Source organism: Dermacentor andersoni, chromosome 9 (assembly GCF_023375885.2).
Source record: "Dermacentor andersoni chromosome 9, qqDerAnde1_hic_scaffold, whole genome shotgun sequence".
In the NCBI taxonomy this organism is placed as follows: Eukaryota; Metazoa; Arthropoda; class Arachnida; order Ixodida; family Ixodidae; genus Dermacentor; species Dermacentor andersoni.
This window is the reverse complement of record NC_092822.1, coordinates 40,622,360-40,645,365: the sequence shown is the minus strand read 5'-3', so window position 1 is coordinate 40,645,365 and position 23,006 is coordinate 40,622,360. Positions and strand designations below refer to the sequence as shown.

The window sequence follows — 23,006 nt, the reverse complement described above, 5'->3', positions numbered from 1 at the left end:
GAAATGATGCGCCCCACGTTGGAAGCAGGTTAAACCAAGATGCAGAGCGATACGCGAGCGCGATTGCAATCCCTCGTTAAGTTTCCGTTGAGGCGTACTTTGCTTTAGAAAAAGTGTCCACAAATGTGGACACCCGTTGCGAACTGCAAGATTTGGGAGAACGTCCACAGCCATCACCATCTTTTTCTTCTTTTCTAGTAGCCACCTCAACTGAGATATGGCGCCCTCCTTTGAATAATAATAATAATAATAATAATAATAATAATAATAATAATAATAATAATACTTTATTGCGCCAAGTATGGAAAAATTGCACAAACATCCAGCCTGCCAAAGCCTCATCGGGCTTGAGTGGCAGAGCCCGAGAGGCAGCGGAACCAAGCAGATGAACACACAGGCATGAACGCACATTAAAAATTGTGGAACATCAAAATTAGTAGAGTGGCAAAATAAATATAGACACGGAACCCAAGTTACATATAAAAAACACATTAGCTAAAAAAACAGTTAGGCATTAGCTACTTACTACAAGAGAAAGGACTAAATCCAAACTTTTTGCGCTAGTACTGCTTTAACAGGTTCGCTGCAAGAGAAATGACAGGCTCAACTCCCCCGGCGTTTCGTACTGGATGAGTAAAAGGAGAACCTGGAAGTTTATTTGCAATATCTGAAAAAACCGAAAAACGGTCACAAATTGCCGCTATAACGGCGTAGTTTCGTGAAACTGAAAGCATTCTTCAATAATAGACCAACAAGAACCAATTATCTATATCTCTCTCGGAATAAATAAAACACCAGTATACTGTCCAACATCCAGCAGGATACAAGAGTTGGTTCGTAGCCCCACACGGCAAGACTGGACTGTGGGATAAGTGCCGACGCGTCACGGGACGAGCCAAGCTACTTCACTCGCAGTCGTGTATGACGATTTGAAATCTCAGCTTCCCGTCAAGTACTTTTTTCACGGAGTAATGGTAATAGAACACTTGCGTCCGCGCGTCGCATTCGGCTTCTTCTCGTTTCAAACAGTAAGGAACAGACGGCACGCTGGTTTCCGATACGTTAACGACGTGCGGCAAGTAGCTGCTCTCTGCACAGCTATTCTCCCAGTCTAATCTCAGCCCCCATTTTTGTCCACCCTCGGCTACACTAAATATACCGTAAGTCACTGTGCACCACGCGTTTCCGTGACACAACCGACACGCTACGGTACGGTCGTAGTAGTAGTGTAGCAGTTCGTAGAAGCCCGATATAACCACGAGATAAACGATTTCGTTAGTGTTCGCGGAACGAAGCGTGCAGGTGTTCTCCCGGGAAGACGCCTGCTTCTCTCTGCTTTGCGACAGCACAGACGACCGAGCTTCCGGTAGGTACTGTGGGTTTTTGTGTACCTTGAGTAGGCGTTCGAGGCACCACAGAGACTGGGCAGCGAGGAATTCTAAATTTTGAAGGATGGCCGTCGCCTCCTTCCGCCTTGGCGGCCTTGCGCCCGAATAGCTTGCGCTTGCAATCGCCCCAGCATCATGTGCCCGAGAGCTTTCCTCCTCTCTCGAAGCGAGTGTGCGTTGATGCAGCTGCGAGGCCTCGCCGATAGCGTCCGTGAATTTTGCGGCGGCCGCAACCACGCTGGCGTTCAGAGTCTGGAGCGCTAGTGTCGCGTTTAACGCTCGCAGCTGGGCGCCTTGGGTTGTTGCAGCCTCCGTGAGTTCGTTCACGTGGCTCTGTAGCGCCGGGATTTCGTCTTCGTAGCGGTTCCCTGTTTTGCCCTCGATCCCTTGCGCAGTCGTAGTGACGTCACCGGTAGCGGAGGAGGAGGCGGCGGCTTCACCTCGTGTCGAGGACTCAACGAGCGTCGCAGATGATAAGTTGTTAGTACTACACCCGCCCATGTAGTGGGCGGCCAGCTTAGCGTTGGGAACGTTCTCGCCGCAACGTTGACACGGAGAAGTGTGGAAGGCACACTCTGCCTCGAAGTGTCCCAGGAGCGCCGCCAGGGGGCCGACGAAATCGCAGCCGTGGGCTTCGTTCCAGCAGTGGGCCTTTAATTGAAAAGAAAATCAAGCAGATTATGTGGTTAACAAACTTTGCTTTTTAATGTGCATGCATGTTTACATATACATGGCATTTCAGCGAACACTTTCAAATTTTTTGAAAGGTTGTCTGTGGCCGATAACTAGATTCCAGTTTATGAGCCGGTCTATTCGAAACTGCGGACGCTACTTGCACAAGAAATCGAAATGCAAAATCGACTAATTAACAAGAATTCACTAAGTAACTTTATATATAATTATCTTATGGCCCATGTTGCAATTTACAAATTCTAGCCGTTGAGTTCGCAAGACGGATCCACTTGAAAATAATTTTCAAGATGACACCAGTTTCGAGATAAAAATTCCCAGACTTTGCGGAAAAATGCATTGGCGTTACCAGTTACTTGTGTGCTTCAGGGCATGAAACATCGTTTTGTTAACAAATTAACTGGAACGCCAATTCATTTCTCCGCAAAGTTCGGGAATTTTTATCTCGAAACTGGTGTCATCTTAAACATTCGTTCCAAGTCGATCCGCCGTGCGAACTCAGCGGCTAGAATTTGTTAATTGCAATATGGGCCCTAATGCAATTAGATGAAACCTTATTTAGCGAGTTTTTTTAATTTGTCAGTTTTGCATCTCAATTGTTTGTGGAAGTATTGTCCGCCGCTTCGAATTGACTAGCTCACAAACTAGAATTGTGATATCTGCCATAGGCAACCTTTAAAGATTTTTGAAAGTGTTCGCTTAAACCTGCATACATACATTCTCTTAAGCTCCATTGTACACTATATTCTGTACTGGCTTACATTTTTTTTGTACCGTTTATCGGAAGCGGTTACTCAAGATACTTATTTTGGATTTAAAGTCCGGTGTGCGGTGGAACTGCACAGATGTGGTGTACTCATATTCTTGTCATCCGCTTTCAACAAATTTGCGAATAAATTGATCTCAGTCCTCTGTGCTGTCACAGATGGTGGAAAGGAACTTTGAGCTGAAAATCATTGATGCAGCATCATAATAGCAATGTACTACACATACGTATTTTAATCTTTGTCTACGTTTAGGCAATTAGTTGTGGTTTTTACCATAGGAAGCACAAGGGGATGGCTACTTCTTCCATGTACATGAAGATGCAGCATTTGGCATGTAACGGCGGTACTAAAATAATGTTTAAAAAACAGCGCTAAAAACGAACACCGGACAGCACAATAGAGGATGGGACGCACACGGCAGCTGACTTAATACTGCGCTTATTGGAAAAAAAGAAAAAAAACACGATAGCTTTTTAAAGCCCTACGTCAAGCGTGCGCGCATGCTCAATCTGAATAAAATCACTTGTCATTCCCGACACACTGCTTCGTGGTCGCGGCTGAGATTAACACCGTTGTTCAGCCCGGTTCAGCAAGCCCATTTCCTTCGAAGATAACGGTTACGGAAGGCTGACTGACAAGCCCACCGCCTTTTCTCAGTGTATGAAATGATTCCGCCACTTTTCTTGTATTGCCATCGTTGTGCACAAACAGAATTTTTGTGTCATGAAAAAATAGTTGTATGTCCGCGCCGGTAGCGCCCTAGGCACACGGCGCAGTAACCTTCGTGTTGCCTCTCGCATCAACGTGAACGAAGTCGCGAAAAAAAAGCCCAGCGCGGACTCTGTACCCGTCGCAGATGGCTTTCAAGTTGGGTGGCCCGGCCTAATGTGTGTGGCTGCCCGGGTACGCTGATTGGTCGGGCCGAGTAAGATTGAGCCGCGATCGCCAGCTCACTCTCGCACGCTTCCATTTGCACTTGCAGCATACGGTGAGCGGGGACGGATTTTATTGCCCTTGGACTTTATACGGAACCTCACGGCGACGGCGACGGCAGAAATGCACCTGGAGTGTCCATTCACTTGCTATCGCAATAAAAAAAAAAGAATAGTTTACTCATCCTACTTTATACGGTGCCGTTGACTCGCAATTAATCTTCACTGCAATGACGGGTAGCGCTGGTATTGACTGCGCTTTTCCGGAGAGGGCGTTGGAGAAGCGTTTGAGGCTGCCGTACCTCAATTTACGTTTATTAAATAACTTTATTTAATTAACAATTTAAAAAGTTCCAAAATTGTCATTTTAGCTTGCATTGGAAATGTAATAAAATAAAGCAGGGGCCTGGAAAGGTGGGTGCCTAGTAAAGCACGATCGCTCTCAATTAGTGAGGCAAGATTCCCCCTTTCTCTGAATGAATATACTTTTATTGTTTATTTTGGGGGGTATCATTTTGCGTTTAAAGGTACAATTTAAACGGCCCTCAGGAGGACATGAACTGTACAAGATATTTTGGAGATGCAATTCTTTACGCCTTATAAATATTGACCATTTATTTTTAAAGAAATAGGTGGTTGTCGAGCATCTCAGTGGTTCCGCTCGGCACTGCTATTGTTTTGCCTGCTCGAGTCGCTGAAGTTTTCTACGCTTTGTGAGCTTACTTAATTTCAATTGACCGGATGCGGTCACTTGAACGTCGGCGGTTTTAGCGGCTGAGAATAGCGCTGTTGCAGGGGAAGGTGCAGGGTTGCCAGGATTAACAACTTCTCGGCAAATTGCCTACGTTTAGACGATTTCACGGCCGAAAATTGTAGGTGGTGACTTGGCTACCTATGCCTACTTTTGGCGGTGGCAATTGGTACAGGTAGTGTCCAAATCGCACACATCATCCGACGGTTCCCTCAAAGCGACAACCCGTAAAGCCAGATGTCGAAGTCCATGCCTTCGTGTTTTGCAAGCGGCGGAAGTAAATCCAGCAAATTAAAACATATCATACCCACCATATGCATGAGTGCGCCTCTCCGACTCGTCCAGGGCTGACCAGGACTGCCCGAGACGCTTCATACGCAACGTTTATTGGCTGAAACAACCGCCTCGGGCAGCCACAACTGTCAGGGACAGATAATTGAAGTAGCTCTCTCTGAGTGACAGGAATTAGCTAACCTTGAAGGCAACACTTTTGCCTGCTGCATTGAACGAATGCAATTGGTGGTGTCATAATTTCGGCCGCAGCAACGGTTATCTCGATAGCGGATCTCGAAGACCATGTGTTTCTTGGTGCCAGAAGCTACTGCAGCAACCAAAAACGTGTCATGGCAGCCATGAGACTAGAGTTACCGGGACTATGCAAGCTTCTTAAGAATCCTTGTGATTGCACGCCAGGGAGGGCACAGCGTGCGAGATTTGATACAGTTTGAATGGGGACGCTTAGAGCGAAGTCATAGTGGTGCAATGGCAAAGTGCAGGGAGCTTAATGTACAGAAACTAGCGACACCGCTTTTGCTATGAGAAAAGGTGGAACTGTGCGGCAAAAATTATCAAAAAACCTCAGCTAGTCATTATGGTAATTGTACAATAATATGGGATAAGATTTGTTTTGTTCTGTTATTATCGTTTGCCATCAGTGCAGCAGACAACTACAGTTCTTTTTTGCCTTTTACTCTTTATACTCGCTTAAAAAATTTGCAATGTTGGTTTGCCGCCTCGTGACAATTTTTTTTTTTTTTTGGCTACCAAATGAAGCTCTTGCTGCATTTGGCGACCCTTCTGGCTACATTCCGGAATTTTCGGCTACCTTTCCTCCCAAAGACGTGGCAACCCCAGCAAATCAGCAGTTGCAAATGGGGAAGCGATTCCTGGCCATACACCTCGCAGTGGCGTGACATGGCGCCTTCATAGCGGGCCACACATCGATACACCTCGAGCCATCAATATTATATATCCGTCCCCTCCTATTCAACGGGACTCGAAACGCCTGACATCAGAAGGAACAAGACACAATACAGTAATGTTTCCCAGCGGCTACGAAATTTCTCTTCACTGTCAAAGAAGTGAGAAATACTCACCTTTAACTTCTGCTTCTTCCTCTCCGGAAGCTGCAACTTCTGGCACTCGTCTTCGCGGAAGGGTTCTCCATCCAGGGGGCAGACGCTTCCGCCATCTTTGTCGACAGAGCCTGCCCGGCACTGCTCGCAGAGAGCGTGTGAACAGGGCAGCAGGACCGTCGTGCTCGGAATCACTTGGCAGACGCAGCAGGCGTAAAGATTCAACGTCAACTCGTCAACGAAGCGCGTCGGGCGCCAATTCACGCCGCTCACCGAGTCGCACACTCGGTGGAGAGCCCGACAACCGCGTTCGGGCATGGTGGCGATAGAGACGGACGGCCTCGACGGCCTCACCCAGGCGAATGCCTCCTTTACTAGATACCTGCCGCGTCGCAAGTCTTCCTATTGGAGCGGAGGTTCCCGTAGTTCCGGGTAGTCGCGGAGAGACCGCGCTCGCAGCCGACGTACTTCCTGTTGCGGAGGAAGTGACGATTACTAGGCTGGCGCGCGCTCGACCAATGGCTTCACGAGAGACCGCGGGTCCAGCCTCCGGGATCGCGAAAGACGCCGTGAAAATCTCGGAGGCAGGGCTGCGTGATTTAGATTTGCAGCGGCCACCGCAGCCAGCGCTCGCACCCGACCCGGGTGGAGAGGAGGAAAGAGGACAGGGGCAGGAACCAGCTTCTCGGCTCACGCGGCAGGCATCTAGTAAAGGAGGCATTGCCCAGGCATACGTTTGCTCGCAATCACGTGACCGCACATAACGTCGCCAGATGGCGCGGAGTCGGGCGCCGGAGGCATAACAAACACTACCCTCTGCCTTCCCCCCACCAACCCACGTTTCCTGTGCGCCCTTCACAACCTCTCTCTCTCACCGTGGCGCGCGGTGTTGATGACAGATTCGGAACGGAAGAGGGAGAAAAAACGGAAACTTCACTCGCCTGCAGACCTCCGGAGTGGGACTTCCTCGAGTATCGCACAGTCTCTTTACCATGCATTCGAACCGTAGCATCGCCTCGTCGTGAAGCAACTTCATTTTGCCAAATATATGTGACTTGGCTCTCATGCACAAGCACTTACTCATTTATTGTTATAGGCAGCAGCACCATGTAGCAATTTTTTTCATGTATGTCAGAAAGTATAGCGCACAATCTGTGCCATTGCCCTGCTATCAACGGTCAAAAAAAAATTGTCCCTGTTCTCACCTTAAACCCGCCAACGACAGAATGTTTTCGAAAGGTCCCGCGAATCAAACCGAAGTGATCAATCATGCAAAACCTATCTAAAAGTTCACAATTCTTGATTGGAAAAGAGAAATGGATACAGGGAACGAAGGGCCTGAGCCCCGTGCACCGCAAGAAGGAAAAACAGTGTGAAGCAATTGGCAAAAGCACTAATATAAATGTGGCGCATGCGAAGAAAAAAAAACTGTTGAGTTGAGCAAGTATTGGAAAGGAAACATTTTGCTTGCTTCCCATTCTGATAATTTATCTTCGCTTACGTACTTGGCTCGACGTATTAAATTATCATATTATTTTTCATGGCATTTAAGGATTACGCATAGGCCAACCCAAGAAACAGGAAAAGAACTAACTCTACATGAGAAGGGGGATTATGGCAATATTACCAGAGAATTAGAATATTTCTGTTCGTACTACGTAGCTGATTTTGGTCATAATTTTGCCGAAACTAATTTGACAATCTTTGGAAATAAAGAAAAAAAAGGCATTTCGAAATAATATAAGTGACTTTGTCGAAAGGGAAAGTGCCAGCATAAAACTCACCAAGCGGTTGGCGTCACCTCGATTTAACTCTGCGCTAAAGCCTATAATAAACAAAAATAGATGGTTATACCGTCCTGCATAACAAACTAACCTTCCTAGGCGGAGGAGAAGATGTTAATGAAGAGAACGGAGGAGAGTTTCGGCCAGAAGAGCGTGTCTCTAGCCTGCTACTCCTTACCGAGTTAAGGGGAAATGAGAGAACAGCTGACGATGCAATAGTACAATTAGCTTCTATTCATACGTAGTCTAGGGCGCCGATGTGCACTATAGACGCACTACGCTGAGAAGTAATCGTGACCATACAAAACATTATCGCTCAAACACCTTTCACACAGCGTTCATAGCACACTAGTCCTTGAAACGAGAGTCTAAGCCACGGAGGAAGAATATGTAGGAATTGAAACTCCCGTCAGCGAGGGCGCGCGCGGGCGACCAGATAAAGTCACAAAAATAGCATACGCTGACGGGGGTGCATGCAGTGGCGGCGCCATGAGGCGCGTCATGCAAACCGTAGCGGAAAAAAAAAAACAGACGCCCGGGCGGACAGCTCGGGCGCGCTATCTTCGGCGGCACCCGCGTTTTCCGCTCAAACCAGACGACAAGCAGACGACACGGACGTTCGCTTCAGCGGGCACGCCGTAACGTTGCGTTTGTGCGCCCTTACAAGTCAAACACCAACTGTTCTTGTCGTGTCTGTTAGAGGACCGTAATACTAACAGGGCTGCTACGCGCAAATGCCATTTTTTGGAATGTGCTAGCGTAAGATGGGATGCAAGAGTTTCGTTGAAAACTGCAAAACTGAGTGCAACTCCTGGAGGGAAAAGGTGAGCATAATCAAAGCTCCGAATGACCTTGAAAGTCTGCACCCAAGGGCTGCGGCGATTTCTGGGGATGGCCGCCAGCTCGCATGGAGAGATTACGTCTGTGAGGAGCACTTCACGAGCAACATGACGAGACGGGATAAATACTACGCTAGTTTAGAGGCGAGGTAATCCTGGACCACCCAATAAAAAAAACCTGGACTGCGTCCAGAGGCTGTTCCTTGCATCTTTCTTCCGTCTACAGCATCTTTGACATCCCCGAAAAAGAAGCGGACTCACCGGGAAGCGTCATCAAATATCAGTCCTGCTACCGTTAAAAGATCAAGAATGAGCGTATACGACAAGCCAGGAACATCAACGGCGGTGAACGTCAGCGATGTTCACACAGCGTGTGAGGCCCATGAGCTTGACGAAAATCAGCCTGGTAATATGCTCAAAGAAATCGAAGGTATGTTTGCTTTCGACGAATGCCAGCAGCGCTTACATCGATGCAGTCAGTCATCGCGTGGGTGAAACAACAGGGCCGCGTACAACCGCAAGCTACAGGTTACCTAATTATAGCGATCAGCGAAAAGAATGCCTTTTATTTTTTACTGTGCTCAAATGGTTGAGGCGTAGCACCGGTCGCTGTCCAGGCGGCCATCGCTGCAGAGGCGCGTGTGACTGCCCAACCCTCAGTAGAACTTGTGCCAGGCGCGCGGGGGCCGAACGCAAGCAACTAGCGCGACCGGTTGCTTTGGCAACCGAACCGGCGGTAATTTCTTTCTCGGCCGCCAGGTGCCGCCAGACTGATAGTGGCTCCGCGGGCTTGTGACCTATTCTGGTCGCCGCAAACAACGGAGTTTCCACTCCTGAATGTTTCTTGCTCCGTGGTCTAAGCCCACCTCACATAGAAATTTGTTGGAGTGGTCTTATGGCACGTCAGACATGATCAATTCATTTCCAAGTGCTCAGAATCTTCTCATTCGAAAAAGGGCGCGAGTCTAGTGGTCAACAGTAAAATTAGGTGTCCTTCACTCAGCCGCATATTGAGAGGGCACATGCGAAGCATATGTGCTATTTATTCTCTCCAGAGTTTAAGGACTCTACAATCAGGGTTCCGTCCCTGTCCACTCTTATCAAGGTATCTGCGAGTGTGCGCCACACCAAACCGTGATCAACAGAGTTGGGTTTCCTGATACTGCTGCAGCCGAAGTGGAAGCTGGAATCACAAACCAGCGTCAAGCCTATCAAAGCGCTCTTGCCGGTGATCGGGGTCATCCCTGAGCGTCCTATTGTCACGCCATATAAGTTTTGAGGAATTGTATTGTAAGGCGTTGATGTCATACCAGGAAACTCTAATATTTATAATCGTCCCGTCAATGTGTGCCATTTCTGCTTTTGCTTCAGCTTGTTTGTTTCCATCTATTGCACAATGTCTATGAATCCAATGGAGCATGATCGTATGCCCGAATTAAGAAGCCTCGGGAAATAGAACCATGTTGTCGTAAACCAGAACGCCATACGTTGTCCCATGCTTCATATAATTACTTGTCAGTTAGAGTGCCGGCTTTGAGTCACAAAATAATTGTTGGAAGTCGCAAACAACCACCATACGTTTTTCCACCCGCGGTTGGGGGACCGACGACACAAGAGAGAGAGGGAGCCGGCGAACAGACGAGAGGCGCCCCACTGCACCACGTCCCGTACGGGGCCTCTACTAGCAGCCTGATCCGTTCCACCGGCTTTTCGACAAACCGCCTACTCAGTGCGAGGCGCGGCCGCCCCTGACAAGGACGAAGGCCTCGGGGCGGCCAAAAGAGAACGTGGATTTTGTGTTCCTTCTCTCTTTCCTTTCTCCTTTCTCCGATCTATCTTTTGTAAATAAACCAGTCTCGAAACGAATCCCAACGAGTGAAGTTCTTTCCTACGAGGCTCCTGTGTGCATGGCCGAAGCCGTTCAGCTTAGTAAACGCGCAGCAACAGTTGGCGCAGTCGTCCAAGAGCGACAGCAATTAGAGTCAGCGCAGCGGCGCGAGCATCCATTCACAATAGTGTCCATTTCGCAAGTCTTCGTTGTATGCAACGGACTGCTTCTCGAATGCTAGTGAACTTAGCTGCTGTAAACGGTGTCATATGTGCAATCTTGAAATGTGTGATGCCCACTCCATGTTCCATTAAAGCTGCCGTGGAAGAGGGATCTGTTACAGAGCCCTGTGCAAGGAAATGTCTAGTATGTCCTCACACGAAAGCAATGCAGGATAGCGCGAAATGCTCAGCCCAGTGGCGGGTGTGTTCCACTTTATTATTCCCCGGATTCTAGATCTCTCCATCGGCTTTGTCATTGTCCAGAGTGTTAAGAGGAAGCTTTAGCTCGGTTGCTCCTATCTAATTACATGTACATAGAGAATTCGTTTTGCTCGGCAACCACTGCATAAAATTTGACGAGGTTTGTTGCATTTAAAAGAAAAACTTTAAATATAGTGACTGTTGCTTGCGGATTTTTGATTTCGGTCGTAAATTTTTTATTAAAAATTGGCAAATATCGAAAATTTTCGAAAAACGAAATTATCAAGTTTACAACTCTGTAACTCAACAACAAAAAGTGATAATTCTGTGAATCGCATCTAATAGTGCATCCAAAGCGGACAAAATTGATATGTTACACATGAATCTCGAAAAATGTAATAATATGGAAATAGAGCTTTCGCAGAACCCTTGAAAACAACATAACAAATTCACGTAAAATACAAAATGAACTATCGAATTTGTTCCCTTGAAATGATCTAATGGATTCCGTTTACAGAACCTCAATATCTGTTTTTATGCAGAGCTATGAATCTGTAAACTTCGTGCTGCTATTTCTTTCAAACTTTCAATTTTTGAAAATCTTTATAACATAATTCAGGACCTAAGTCGAAATTCCGCTACCAACAGTCACTAGAATTTAACTTTCTTTCTCAAATGCAACAAATTTCATTAAAATCGGTCGAGTGGTTATCTCAGAAAAACGTTTTTGCGTTTTGCATGTATTTCAATAGGCCGCGTCGGAGTTGGGCCCGAGCTGATGCTTCCTCTTAAGTTTCGGTACTTGGTGCGGTGAAAAATAGAGTAACCACGTAATTTACACGATCAGACGTGTTTCTTTTTCAATTTTTATTATACATGAAGAAAATATCGTCTTCGGGGTTATAAATATGTCGCAGGAGAATCATGCAAAAAGCTGAAGTCGGCTGCCCTGTGAGGTTATTGCTCAACCTCGTCCATAGACTACATTTCTCCCTCTTAGTGCTTTTCCACAAGAAAGGAGCACGAATACCTTCTATATGATTGCACTGAAAACTTCATGTGGCCATAGTTCCGCCACACCTGTCACCAAGAGGAAATGTAGTGTTCACATTCAATGGCTTAATTACCTTTGCTTGAATGGGGCAATACAACATGCCCTTTCTAGCGCATACGCTTATATTTGCGAATGGTCAAACGCGATGCAGGAAAGGCCGTCACAGTCGTCATCGCTTTCTTCACCGCACCGGCGCGGCATGGTCCGAGAGTAGTAGTGGTGCTTTGTCGTGTTTTGTACCAGTAGTTCAACTACTTTCGCTGCTCTTGTTAGTTATGCTGTGTTCTGGCTCAGCCATTAGATATATCACTTTTCACTCACACGTGGAAGCTCAAGTTGTGAACAGCTAAAAAACACTGTGTTCAGAAAGCTGACGGCGTTTTGTTTGATCAATGATGTGGGCTTCGCTGTGACTACTCTGCCAGCTGCCATGCCTCATCGCGCTGAGTGATGATGATGCTAAATTGGCACTGTCGGCTTTCAAAACTGTGTACTGCACCAGCAGTGAGCAGTTTTTTGAACTGAGAGCTTTCTGTCTCCTATTATAAAAGGTAAATACTTGACTTTGAAGTCTCATGAAAATGATATGTTTGATTTCTATTTTCTTTGGTGTCATTTCGGCAGACTCTTACAAGTGCGAACTGTACAGCCATCAAATCTTTTAAATAGTGCAGCCTCACACAAATGAACGACCAATGTCGTGCGGTTCACTGGAAGTGGCTACACACATGATGTGTAGTACCACAAGATGTTCACAGTGGCTGTGATGATTTAGTTAATGGTAGCTAAAGACTGATAATGCATGTTCTTTGACCTCTTCTGCTTAGGCAGTACAGGACCATAGGTAGCGGAATCTTTTGCATATGATTTAACGCCTGTGAGCGTGCCTCAATAGCAACTGTGTCTTCCTGTTTAAAGCGTACCTCTCAGTATTCGATGATGATTCTCACATAACAGCCTTCTTTTCTTCTAGGGTACAAAACCCATAATTTCCTAGAAACAAGCTCACATTAAGGTGCAGATATTTCATGTAGCAGGGGTTCAACTAATAGTGAGAATGTTGGGCACTTTTGCACAACTACAGATCAGTTTCTGTTGTTTCTATGTTTAAGCGGTTACATAATCTTCGCAACGTTTCCTCACTGTTACACACTTCTATACAGTGGCTGCTTCGGTACGGGTGTCTGCAGTTGCAGTGTCAAAAGCTTAGATAACTTTAGCGTACTCTATTAAGATCACATTCCAATGCATACAAGATGACCCGACGTGGATGGTTTCAGAGAAGTAAACTGGATAGTTGCGGCTTTTGGCACTCCATCAAGCATCCTAGTGGATTATATTGGTGCCTTGGTTAACTTAATGTTGCAAGTCTCGTCTGATATACATTTATTAGCAACGTTTGATACATTTCAATAAAGCTATTCCGAGTGATTGTGGACGATGATTTTAGAATGTCGAAAGCGAAATTGTCAGTTAGAGGTTTTAAATAGCTAACAATGTCACGACCTGCCGTGGTTGCTCAGTGGCTATGGTGTTAGGCTGCTGAGCACGAGGTCGCGGGATCAAATCCCGGCCACGGCGGCCGCATTTCGATGGGGGCGAAATGCGAAAACACCCGTGTACTTAGCTTTAGGTGCACGTTAAAGAACCCCAGGTGATCGAAATTTCCGGAGCCCTCCACTACGGCGTGCCTCATAATCAGAAAGTGGTTTTGGCACGTAAAAAAAAAATAGAAAAAAAAACAATGTCACGATGATGCCTGAACGAGTGTTTGTAGAATGATGCTAAGGTGTTGACAGGTGGTTCAATATCGGTGGACAATTTCTGACAATGCTACCAGCTGGTCTAAATTAACGTACTTATAGATAGTTGGTAGGAAACTGGCAGAAAGTTTATGAACATATTTCAAGTGAACGTCGGTGTCCAATCGTTGGTAGGCAGCCACTACGAAGTTGTTAGAAATTCTAAAGACTGCCGGAATGCTTAACTTCGTAGCTGGTAGGTTGTAGCACTGATAGACAACTGGCTTTGTATTAAATGCTGCTAAAAATGTTTGCAAGATTGACACAGGCTAACTTTAATTTCAGAGCTATTTTACTGCTTTTACCGAATAAAAGCTTTATTTGTGGAGAATTAAATATGGATAGAGCTTCACTGTGCTACATTTCGCGTTGGAACCACACCACCGTTGTGTCAGCGTACGTAGCGGTTGTGATAGTAAAATATCGTTCTTGGGTGCTATACGCACATGAAAGTTTTCCAAACATGCTGGATTGATGCATTCATCGTTTCATTACGCAACCTAATCCTATTTTATGAGGAAACGATCATTCAAGTGCAAGAAGACGCTGTCAACACTCAAGATATTGCAGTAAGCTCGTGTTGGAAATTTGATACGTCCCAATTAGTTTTTTTTTTTTGTGTGTGTCTGCGCCCTTTGTGACATCAACCTTCCTCCTATAAATTTAAGAGCACTGGTTTTGCTATTACAGAATCGCAGCCTAATAGACGTGAACCAGATGTTCTCTATCAGTGCCCATTTATTTCCCACATTTGTTGTATACTGCTCTGACATAGAAACAGGTTTCGAGGTTGCCAGTATGGAAGTATAAAAGCCGCTTACTGTCACCACGGGCTGCTGTTATGTGAACGTCCTCTTGATCTCGATCTTCTTTCTTGGGCCAAGAAATCACTGCAAAGCTTTTACTGAAGCGTGCATAGGCTTTTATTTCACTGCACATACGCGGCTCAAACGACACCATGTACTGAAAAGTGTAAACAGAAAAAAAATATTACCGCAAAATGATATGAAGGTGCACAAAAATCCATTAATATGCGCAACGCTGCGACATGACACTAACAAATGCACGCGTGTCCAGCGTCCAGTTATGCGCAGCCAATCGCTAGCCTCGCTCCGCAGAGGATGCAGCCTACCTCTATACATTCTCAGTAACAAGCTCACTACAGTGCTTTATTCACCAACATGTTTAGCATGAACAAAAGGTTACAAAGCTGAACTTGAAAATATCTGGACAGCTCTTTAAAAGGCTCGCGTTATCGAAGCTTCATTTTTGGCCGAAGTCTATTTGTCGAACCGCGCCGTGATTCTTGCCTTTGTGCTGTTAAGTAAAAAAAAAATGCATGAGAAGTTTTTAAAATCGCTAGAAATTTTAATAGTTTCTTTCCGTGATATGAGTCAAAATGCTCATGCATGCTGGTACAAAACTCTCGGTGCTAGAAACAAACCCATCAGAGGCGGTTATGTAACGATAGCAGCCAAACGATAGGCTTTTTGTGTGTGCGAATGAAGCACTAGAATTGGTTGGAACTAAGCTTTACTTATAGCTTAACTCTGTTCAGGGCCCGAAACACGTTTTCATAAAAATGTCAAGCGTAAACTTCAAATATCCGTCTCTTATAAAGCCGCCCGCGTCGAGCTTATCTTGTGTTACACTGAATATCGGAGAAAAATGTGGAATACCGTTATATAGTGGTAATCGTGCGGCGTTGCTTTACTGATGGAAAGGTTATCGTGTGGATTGCTGTTTAGTGCTGTCCGCGAAAAATCGTCCCAGAGTATGTGAGAAGACCCCGACATACAGATGTACCGCACTTCCACATATAAACGTGGTGAAAAGAGCCTGTACGCGGAAATGAATACCTTGAAGCAGATATCCCTACTCGGCCAGTTCATACACCCGGCAAAAAAGGCGGGCTTAGAGTTGAATAGTTTATCAGCGTTTTTCACAGTCATATAGTAGGCAGTGGATGTACCTACGCTTTTCCATGAGACATGATAGGGCACCGCCTCAACCGAGAGATCGCGTGGATGATCCCAAACGAATAGTCGATCTGCTGTGGCTGGTTTTCTTGGCGAAATAATTCTAGAGTGCTCATGAATGCGTAAGCGAAGACTTCCAACTTTAGCAGAATTAGCTTCTTTTCCCAAGTGCCACGGAACCTTCCATTCCCCTGAAGCGGTTACAACAGCGGCCTCTTCATTCTCCGGAGATACGCATTTCCGCGGCAAAGAATCAACTGCTCTTTCCAGAGACCGATGTTGGTGCGTCAGCGTCGCAGAAATATTCGCCCTAACTTTATTCACATCTGCCTTCAATTTAGTTTCAGAGTCTCTAAGGACACCAGTGGTTTTCTCTAAGTAGGCGGTTTCGCGAGCCCTTGATTCTTCAGCGAGTTTGTTAATTTCAGTCTGCCCATTAGGCACTTGATCAATCCCTGGTTCCCTGAGAAATGCCTTTAGTTTATTCAGACCGGCATTCAGTTGACGCGTGAACATAGGGGTGATTTGGGCCGCTATTCCTTACAACTTGCATGCCAAGCTGTTTTCCAAGTCCCTGACCACGCGGCTGATATCCGGATTTCGCGCTGCATCCGAGGTTTTGGATAGTTCCAAGAGCCCGTTAACTTTTATCTGAAGAGCAGACAGCTGGTCGTGACACAATCCTCTCAAGGACGTGATTTCCTCCAGCGTGGCACTCACACCACGAATGGTCAATGAACTTTTCTGCAGACTCGGCTGTGCACCGCTTGCATAGGGATCACTTCGAGCGCAACCCGCCACGTAATGTGCCCCGAGGTCTCGGTGCAGTACCCTTCGTTCGCACCGCGGACACTTGAGGCCGTGGTGGGCACATTCTGTCTCGTAGTGTTGCAATGCAGCTGTGATTGTACCTACGAAGTCGCAGCCATCAGCCCTATTCCAGCAGTGTGCCTGGAAATTAAACGGAAACAAAGAAAAGAAGGCTCACTGTTAGCACTGGTGCAGTCGGGGTGTATATATTCGAAAGCAAACAGAACCTATCAATAAGTAAACTTTGTAATAGGCTCAAATTCAGGCAAATAAAGGGCTGTCGTAGCTCGGTATAGAAAAATAGCTGCTCAGATTGCAAACGTGCCGCGATTTCAAATGTACATTTATGTAATGACGTAGCTAAAGAAGAGATAATAAATGATGCGGATTTAGAGACGTCTCAGCGGAAGCATTGGCGACCATATCCTTCTTCGGCTTTAGCAACAATTTCGTATGATCCAATACTTTTGCTGTTGTCGCAGTCATTACTTGTTGCCATAGTAACGTGACGCGAATTTCTATGCCACGCAGTAAAACGCTATACTTTCTGAAGCGTGTTACAGAAGTATGACTTCGGTGGTTCCTGACGACTGTTTTATGAAAGTGCCTTGATAGCATATGCGCTGGTGGAAATATTGACGGAGATGCACCCCATAGTGCTCCTTTTAAATACGTATTTGCGTCCCATGACCTTGCATTCAATCGCTGGTGCGTCTTTGTGATAATGTTTAGACTAAGACTTCTGAGCTGAGCATTAAGCTTTGGTTTTGTAAAGTTTGCGCTATAACACAGTGGCAAATCAGGAGCTACTGCATACTAGTTTCATAATTGGTGATGCGCCATCATGGGAATGCCAGTATGTGAGTGTGAGATACTTGCCTCTAGCATGGCTTCGCTTAAAACAGCCATGTCCGCACAAAGAATGCTTTATTAGAACGAAGTCGTCACGCAGAGACTTTGATGAAGTTGACAGTTTGACGAAATCATATTCAGTCTGGAATAGTAATTTAAAAATGCCACGTTGGGCCCCCATACACAAAAGGGGATAAACGTCAAGTTTTTAAAGTAAATTTTTGCCTTCGTTGGCGTCTCCTTTGTTTTATCTTCATACAACGATATTGTTCTTGTTTTTTTTTCATATTCCGTGGAAGTGAGGGAAACAAAAACAGACAACGGTCCCTGACGCCCAGTAAGCACGACTCATTTGGTTTGTTTCTAGGCTTGGGAGATGTCACGGTTTTGATTCCGAAACAGCCGCCATATGGACATGGGTACTCGTTTATCTTTATCGCGTGACCACGTTTCACCGCCTATGAAATGTTATCGCACAGCTCAGGATGCATCTGCATGTGTCCGAAGTTTCTCGAATGTTATCCATGGTTAAATGATATTGCGCGACAAAAAAAACGACACGGACATGAGAGAAGACGACACACCAAGCGCATGGTGTGTCGTCTTCTCTCACGTCCGTGTCGTTTTTTTGTCGGGCAATATCATTTCAGCAATGGATTACCAACTTGCCCGGAATGCTGCTCTCATTATCGATGGTTCTATCGGCTGTCTTAGGTGCACCGAACCTTGTGTAATCTGATTTCATGCATGCGTGACGCGAATGGTTTAGAACTTTCTGGAACACACGCGGACACCAGCGCTTTGTCTGGAACCTTCGATGAATGACGTATAAAAGCCGACGTGCTTGACCAGCTGATCAGGTTTGGAAAGATCACCGACTGTGTTCGTCGCTATCATTGTTCTTTGAGCTTAGCCTGCTTTTGAGGGCACAGGTTCGCCCTATAAAACGTTAGTTTCGTCAATCACAGTTTTGCTGTCTTCTTCACCGTCACTACGACGTGACAATATAGTGTAAGCCCTCTTATCGCTGGATTCTAATCAATCAGCCAACCTGGCATGTGGTGATTCCAGTTATGGAGCGAGTTCAGCTTCGTGGGAGCCAATGTTCAAGGCAATAAGTGTGTTCAAATTAAGTTTTGAGGTACACGTCCTCAGATTAGTAATAGTTTTTTGTGCCACGGCACATAAAAGACTGCGAATGATAACGGATATATGGAGCTTTAATGTAAACATCCCGCCTCTGTTCTCGAGTCGTGGCAGAAAATTAAAATTATGGCTGAAAATAGTTTGCTTATGGTGACTCAACGTAACTTTACACATCGAAAAAATGACCCGTGATGAAAAAGTGCAGCTGTGATGTGTCTCAAATGACACCGCCTATCAAAAATCCAACATGACTAATACAGAACGTCCTAAAGCATCGTGATAGTTGGTGAATGCAGTGGCTCAATATGATTTTTAGGCGTAAACTAAGAGATATAGCTGGCATGAACGGGAAAAAAATTTCCCGTCGATAAATGTCAAGTGTATTCCTCGGCGCGACCGCGCAAAAGGGCTTTTGCAAAAGTGAGTTTCCTAGCGCAAATTAAAGAAGAAAGCAAGAAAGAAAAGAGCAACATGATCTATAGGTAGACGGTCAGAGAATACTGCTGCCACGAGGGATCATAATGGTTCGTATACTCAGGCGCTTCAAAAATATGGCCAAAAGTCATCAGAAGAGTATAGGCTTGGGCTGGTTGGTAAAACATAGTTACACTGGAAGCATAGCGCTCAAAGGAGGATTCACAAAGACTAACCAGGAGAAGCGCTAACTTTCAACACAGCTTTTATTGCGGTACAGGAGCATATATACGCAACTGGTTCTCCTAAGGGAAAGAAGGACGAAAGCTTGACAAAAAACGTCTGACTGACTACAAGTAAAAAAAACCCTCTGCCTACAAGTTTACGGCAAAAAACATACGTCGTTCTTACTCTGATCACGCAAAATGAAATTTAAAGCGCCGTTTCATTGTTAACTTCCAGTCGCCTTTATATCTACCGCCGCAGCAAGCCCCACACGACACCACAAAATGTTTTCTAAGCAGTACTATTCGGGCTTGGTACCTTCTAACTACGATTCTGGTTCCATCATGCAGAACGAGGACTTAACCTCTCACCTTCAGATTTATCGCTCTCCTGGCAGGGAAGTCAATCCACGAGCACTCGTCCTCTTCGAATGTCTTCATATCCAAGGGGCACACGCAGCGGCCATCTTGATCTCTCGCCGCGCTACAGGCACCGCACAGAAAGTGCGAGCACGGCAACAGCACCGTCCTCTCGGGTACCGTGTGGCAGAGGCCACAGATGCGCGAATGTGGCACGTCTTCGGCAAACCACGTTGGTCTCCAGTTCACGCCGGTGACGGCATGCCCGCTCAACACGTGCACCACACTTGTTCCCTGATCGTGCATGGTAGCAGCTCGACTACGTTCTTTCGCACTGGTTCTTTCGACTACGTTCTTTCGCACTGGTTAAACGGGGCGACTGCTTTCTTGGGTTCTTATCCGGCTTGAGTTGTCGCAAGTCAGCTGTAATGCAGCTATGATGACGTAGATTTCATATCTACTTGACCTTCCTCGCGTACCTATCAACAACGCTGTTCTATCTATTCTCGTTATTCGTGTTCCTGCACTTTGGTCAGATATCCCAGCGTTGGCCTCACCTGCCTCTTCGGAAAGGGTGCGCAAGAAATGAAGCATGCATTCTTAAGCGCACGTTGTCTACAAATTTCGAGATCGAGTAACTGGCGGTAATTCAAGCGTAGAGAACGGAATTTTCCATCCCGTATAAGCACAAGCACTGAAAGCGCGAAAATATGATGAATGTAGTGAAGGGCAGGCTACAGTGACAAAGATGGAATGAAGAAGGAATAACTGCGGTGATGCAGACATGACGAAAGGGACATGATGACAACGAAATGACAATTTTGAAGTGATTACACTGATGTAAAGACAGCAGCGTGGCAAGTAGCACATGAGGACACCGAATTGCGGCGAGTGTATTACGACAAGAGGGTGACGAAGCTGGAACGACGAGGACGGTGGCCCCGCGACGGAATGACGAAAATGATATGACAGCGAATGCGTGACGGAGGCTTTTTGGTGGCGAGGCGATGACGTCAATGCCTTGACAACAACGGCGTAATTACGATTGAATGACGACAGCATTATTACGCTAAAATGGCGGATAAGGAAAGACGACGCTGGAACCACAAGTATATAGTGCCTAGAAAATAACAAGGACAACGTGATCACGACGGCAGGACGGTGACGGTATGACAACGAATTCATGATGACGACGCAATGACAACAATGGCATGAAAATAATACGAGGACAATGAGGTCACGAGGTGTGTATTACGACGATGGCGAGACTACGACAGCAAATGATAGTCGTATGATGAAGCTGAAGTGACGGCGATAAAACAAGCCCGACGGCATCCCGACGACTGTATGGCGACAATGGCAGCCACCACGGCATGGCGTCGATGGCATGCGGTATATTAACAATAGAATGACGACTACATGATTACGCTAGTATTAATGAAAGGAAACGACGTCGATGGAACGACGAAAGCAATATCTTGACGACGGCATAAAGCCTTTGGTATCACGATCCTGTAGTTACGAACGTGGTAAAACGACAGCCTGACGACTACGACACGAAGGCAATGGTATGACGACTTTGTGACGGCGACGGCTGTTGAGAGTGGGATAACAATGTTCGAGTGGAACGACGACGACGACATCACGGCGACGGCGCGACAACGAATGCCTGACGACTGTACGACGACAATGGCGTGAAAACGACGACGTGACTAGTGTCGGATGACAAAGCCTGGATGACGGCGGTGCAACGGCTACGGCGGCAATACGTCCAAGAGCACGTACCTACTGGCCCAAGCCAGGAGAAAACTTGGGCCACTGGATCATCGAAAAAGGATAGATAGATAGATAGATAGATAGATAGATAGATAGATAGATAGATAGATAGATAGATAGATAGATAGATAGATAGATAGATAGATAGGTAGATAGATAGATAGATAGATAGATAGATAGATAGATAGATAGATAGATAGATAGATAGATAGATAGATAGATAGATAGATAGATAGATAGATAGATAGGTAGGTAGGTAGGTAGGTAGATAGATAGATAGATAGATAGATAGATAGATAGATAGATAGATAGATAGATAGATAGATAGATAGATAGATAGATAGATAGATAGATAGATAGATAGATAGATAGATAGATAGATAGATAGATAGATAGATAGATAGATAGATAGATAGATAGATAGATAGATAGATAGATAGATAGATAGATAGATAGATAGATAGATAGATAGATAGATAGATAGATAGATAGATAGATAGATAGATAGATAGATAGATAGATAGATAGATAGATAGATCTCAAGGCGCACGAAATAGGCAAAGAATGCTAATCTAATAAATATTCTGCGGATCCAACGCGCTATGACAATTGATTTTTGCGAAGCTTTCAGTAGCAATGGTAATGAACGCTGCACCTGCTTAGCGACTATGAAGTACATGTACGGACCGCGCCTCCCAGTTGGACACATTCTCACTGGGAAATGTCTCGCTCTACACAAACTTGTTGCTCTCGATCACGTGCATGCCGCGCATGACAGCGAAGTAATGATGACGATCGCGCGTGATTACACTGAAATTCCTACTACAAGATAGCGACGATAGAACGAGCACGACCATCGCCTCCGTGAGGCGTTACCACGACCGCATGAAGGCGACTCTGTGACTACGCAATGAGAATAAATGCAGGGCGACGTTGGACTGAGAACGACGGACGGATGGATGATTGCATGGCGATGACGGCTCGAATATGGAGGCGGGATGACGACGATATGACACCGCTTTAACAGCGACAGTGAATGCAGCGGTAAGACGACGATCACCTGAAAACTAAGGAAGGGTCAAACGGGGGCTCGAAGCCGATGAGATGAGAACGATGGAACTATGACGATGATGTGTTGTCTATGGAGCACACGTCCGCACTACGTGCATCACCTGTCATCGCGTGCCGCCTCAATTCGTATTATATCGGGGTTTTTGTGGACACTATGTCTAGTACCGGCCAATCGGGCAAGACATTAGACAGTTTTAGAATAGCGTTTGCAACCGAACGTAAACTCATTACGTACATAAAGAAGTAGCGTCGTCCTCAATCCGCATTCTCGGAACGTTATTAGATTTCTCTGGTTTACGTGCGCTATGATAACGTGCGTTATTTGGCGAGATTAAAGTTCGTAATGTTTACAGACGCTAAGAAATAGCGTTGTCGAACATGGCGGCACCCGTGGCTCTCGCTTCAGCGGGAATTCTCGTGATGGCTAGACTTTCACTCGTGTTGACCGCCTGCAACTATCGTAATGAGCTTTTGCTTTCTCTACACTCACCTGAAAGACTAGTTATGAGCGCATAGCGCGTCCATTTTTCGAGATCGTTCGGTGATTCTGGCGCCCGTAGGCCTAACGAGACGCGTCCACATAACAACAGCAGGATGGCTGCTGGTGGATCGTGTTGGCTTGGATATGTGTGGCAGGAGGCACCAGACGGCGCCCTATTTTATAACGTCTTGCTTACGTTTGCGTTTCCATACGGTAAACTAAAAGACTTGGAAGGACGCGAACCGTAACGTCCCACCAATGTGGTAACGTTTAATGATCAC

The 23,006-nt window shown here is 45.9% G+C and overlaps 1 protein-coding gene across 1 annotated transcript; it reads right to left on the bottom strand.

The window, feature by feature from the left end:
- Window positions 1-259: 259 nt before the first annotated feature.
- On the bottom strand, window positions 260-6,296 carry LOC126527640 (uncharacterized). Its single transcript, XM_050175451.3, has 2 exons — window positions 5,905-6,296; window positions 260-2,039 (listed from the first exon to the last, which is right to left on the bottom strand). The coding sequence occupies exons 1-2, from the start codon at window positions 6,199-6,201 to the stop codon at window positions 906-908; spliced, it is 1,431 nt and encodes a 476-aa protein (XP_050031408.3). The 5' UTR covers window positions 6,202-6,296; the 3' UTR covers window positions 260-905.
- Window positions 6,297-23,006: the final 16,710 nt, after the last annotated feature.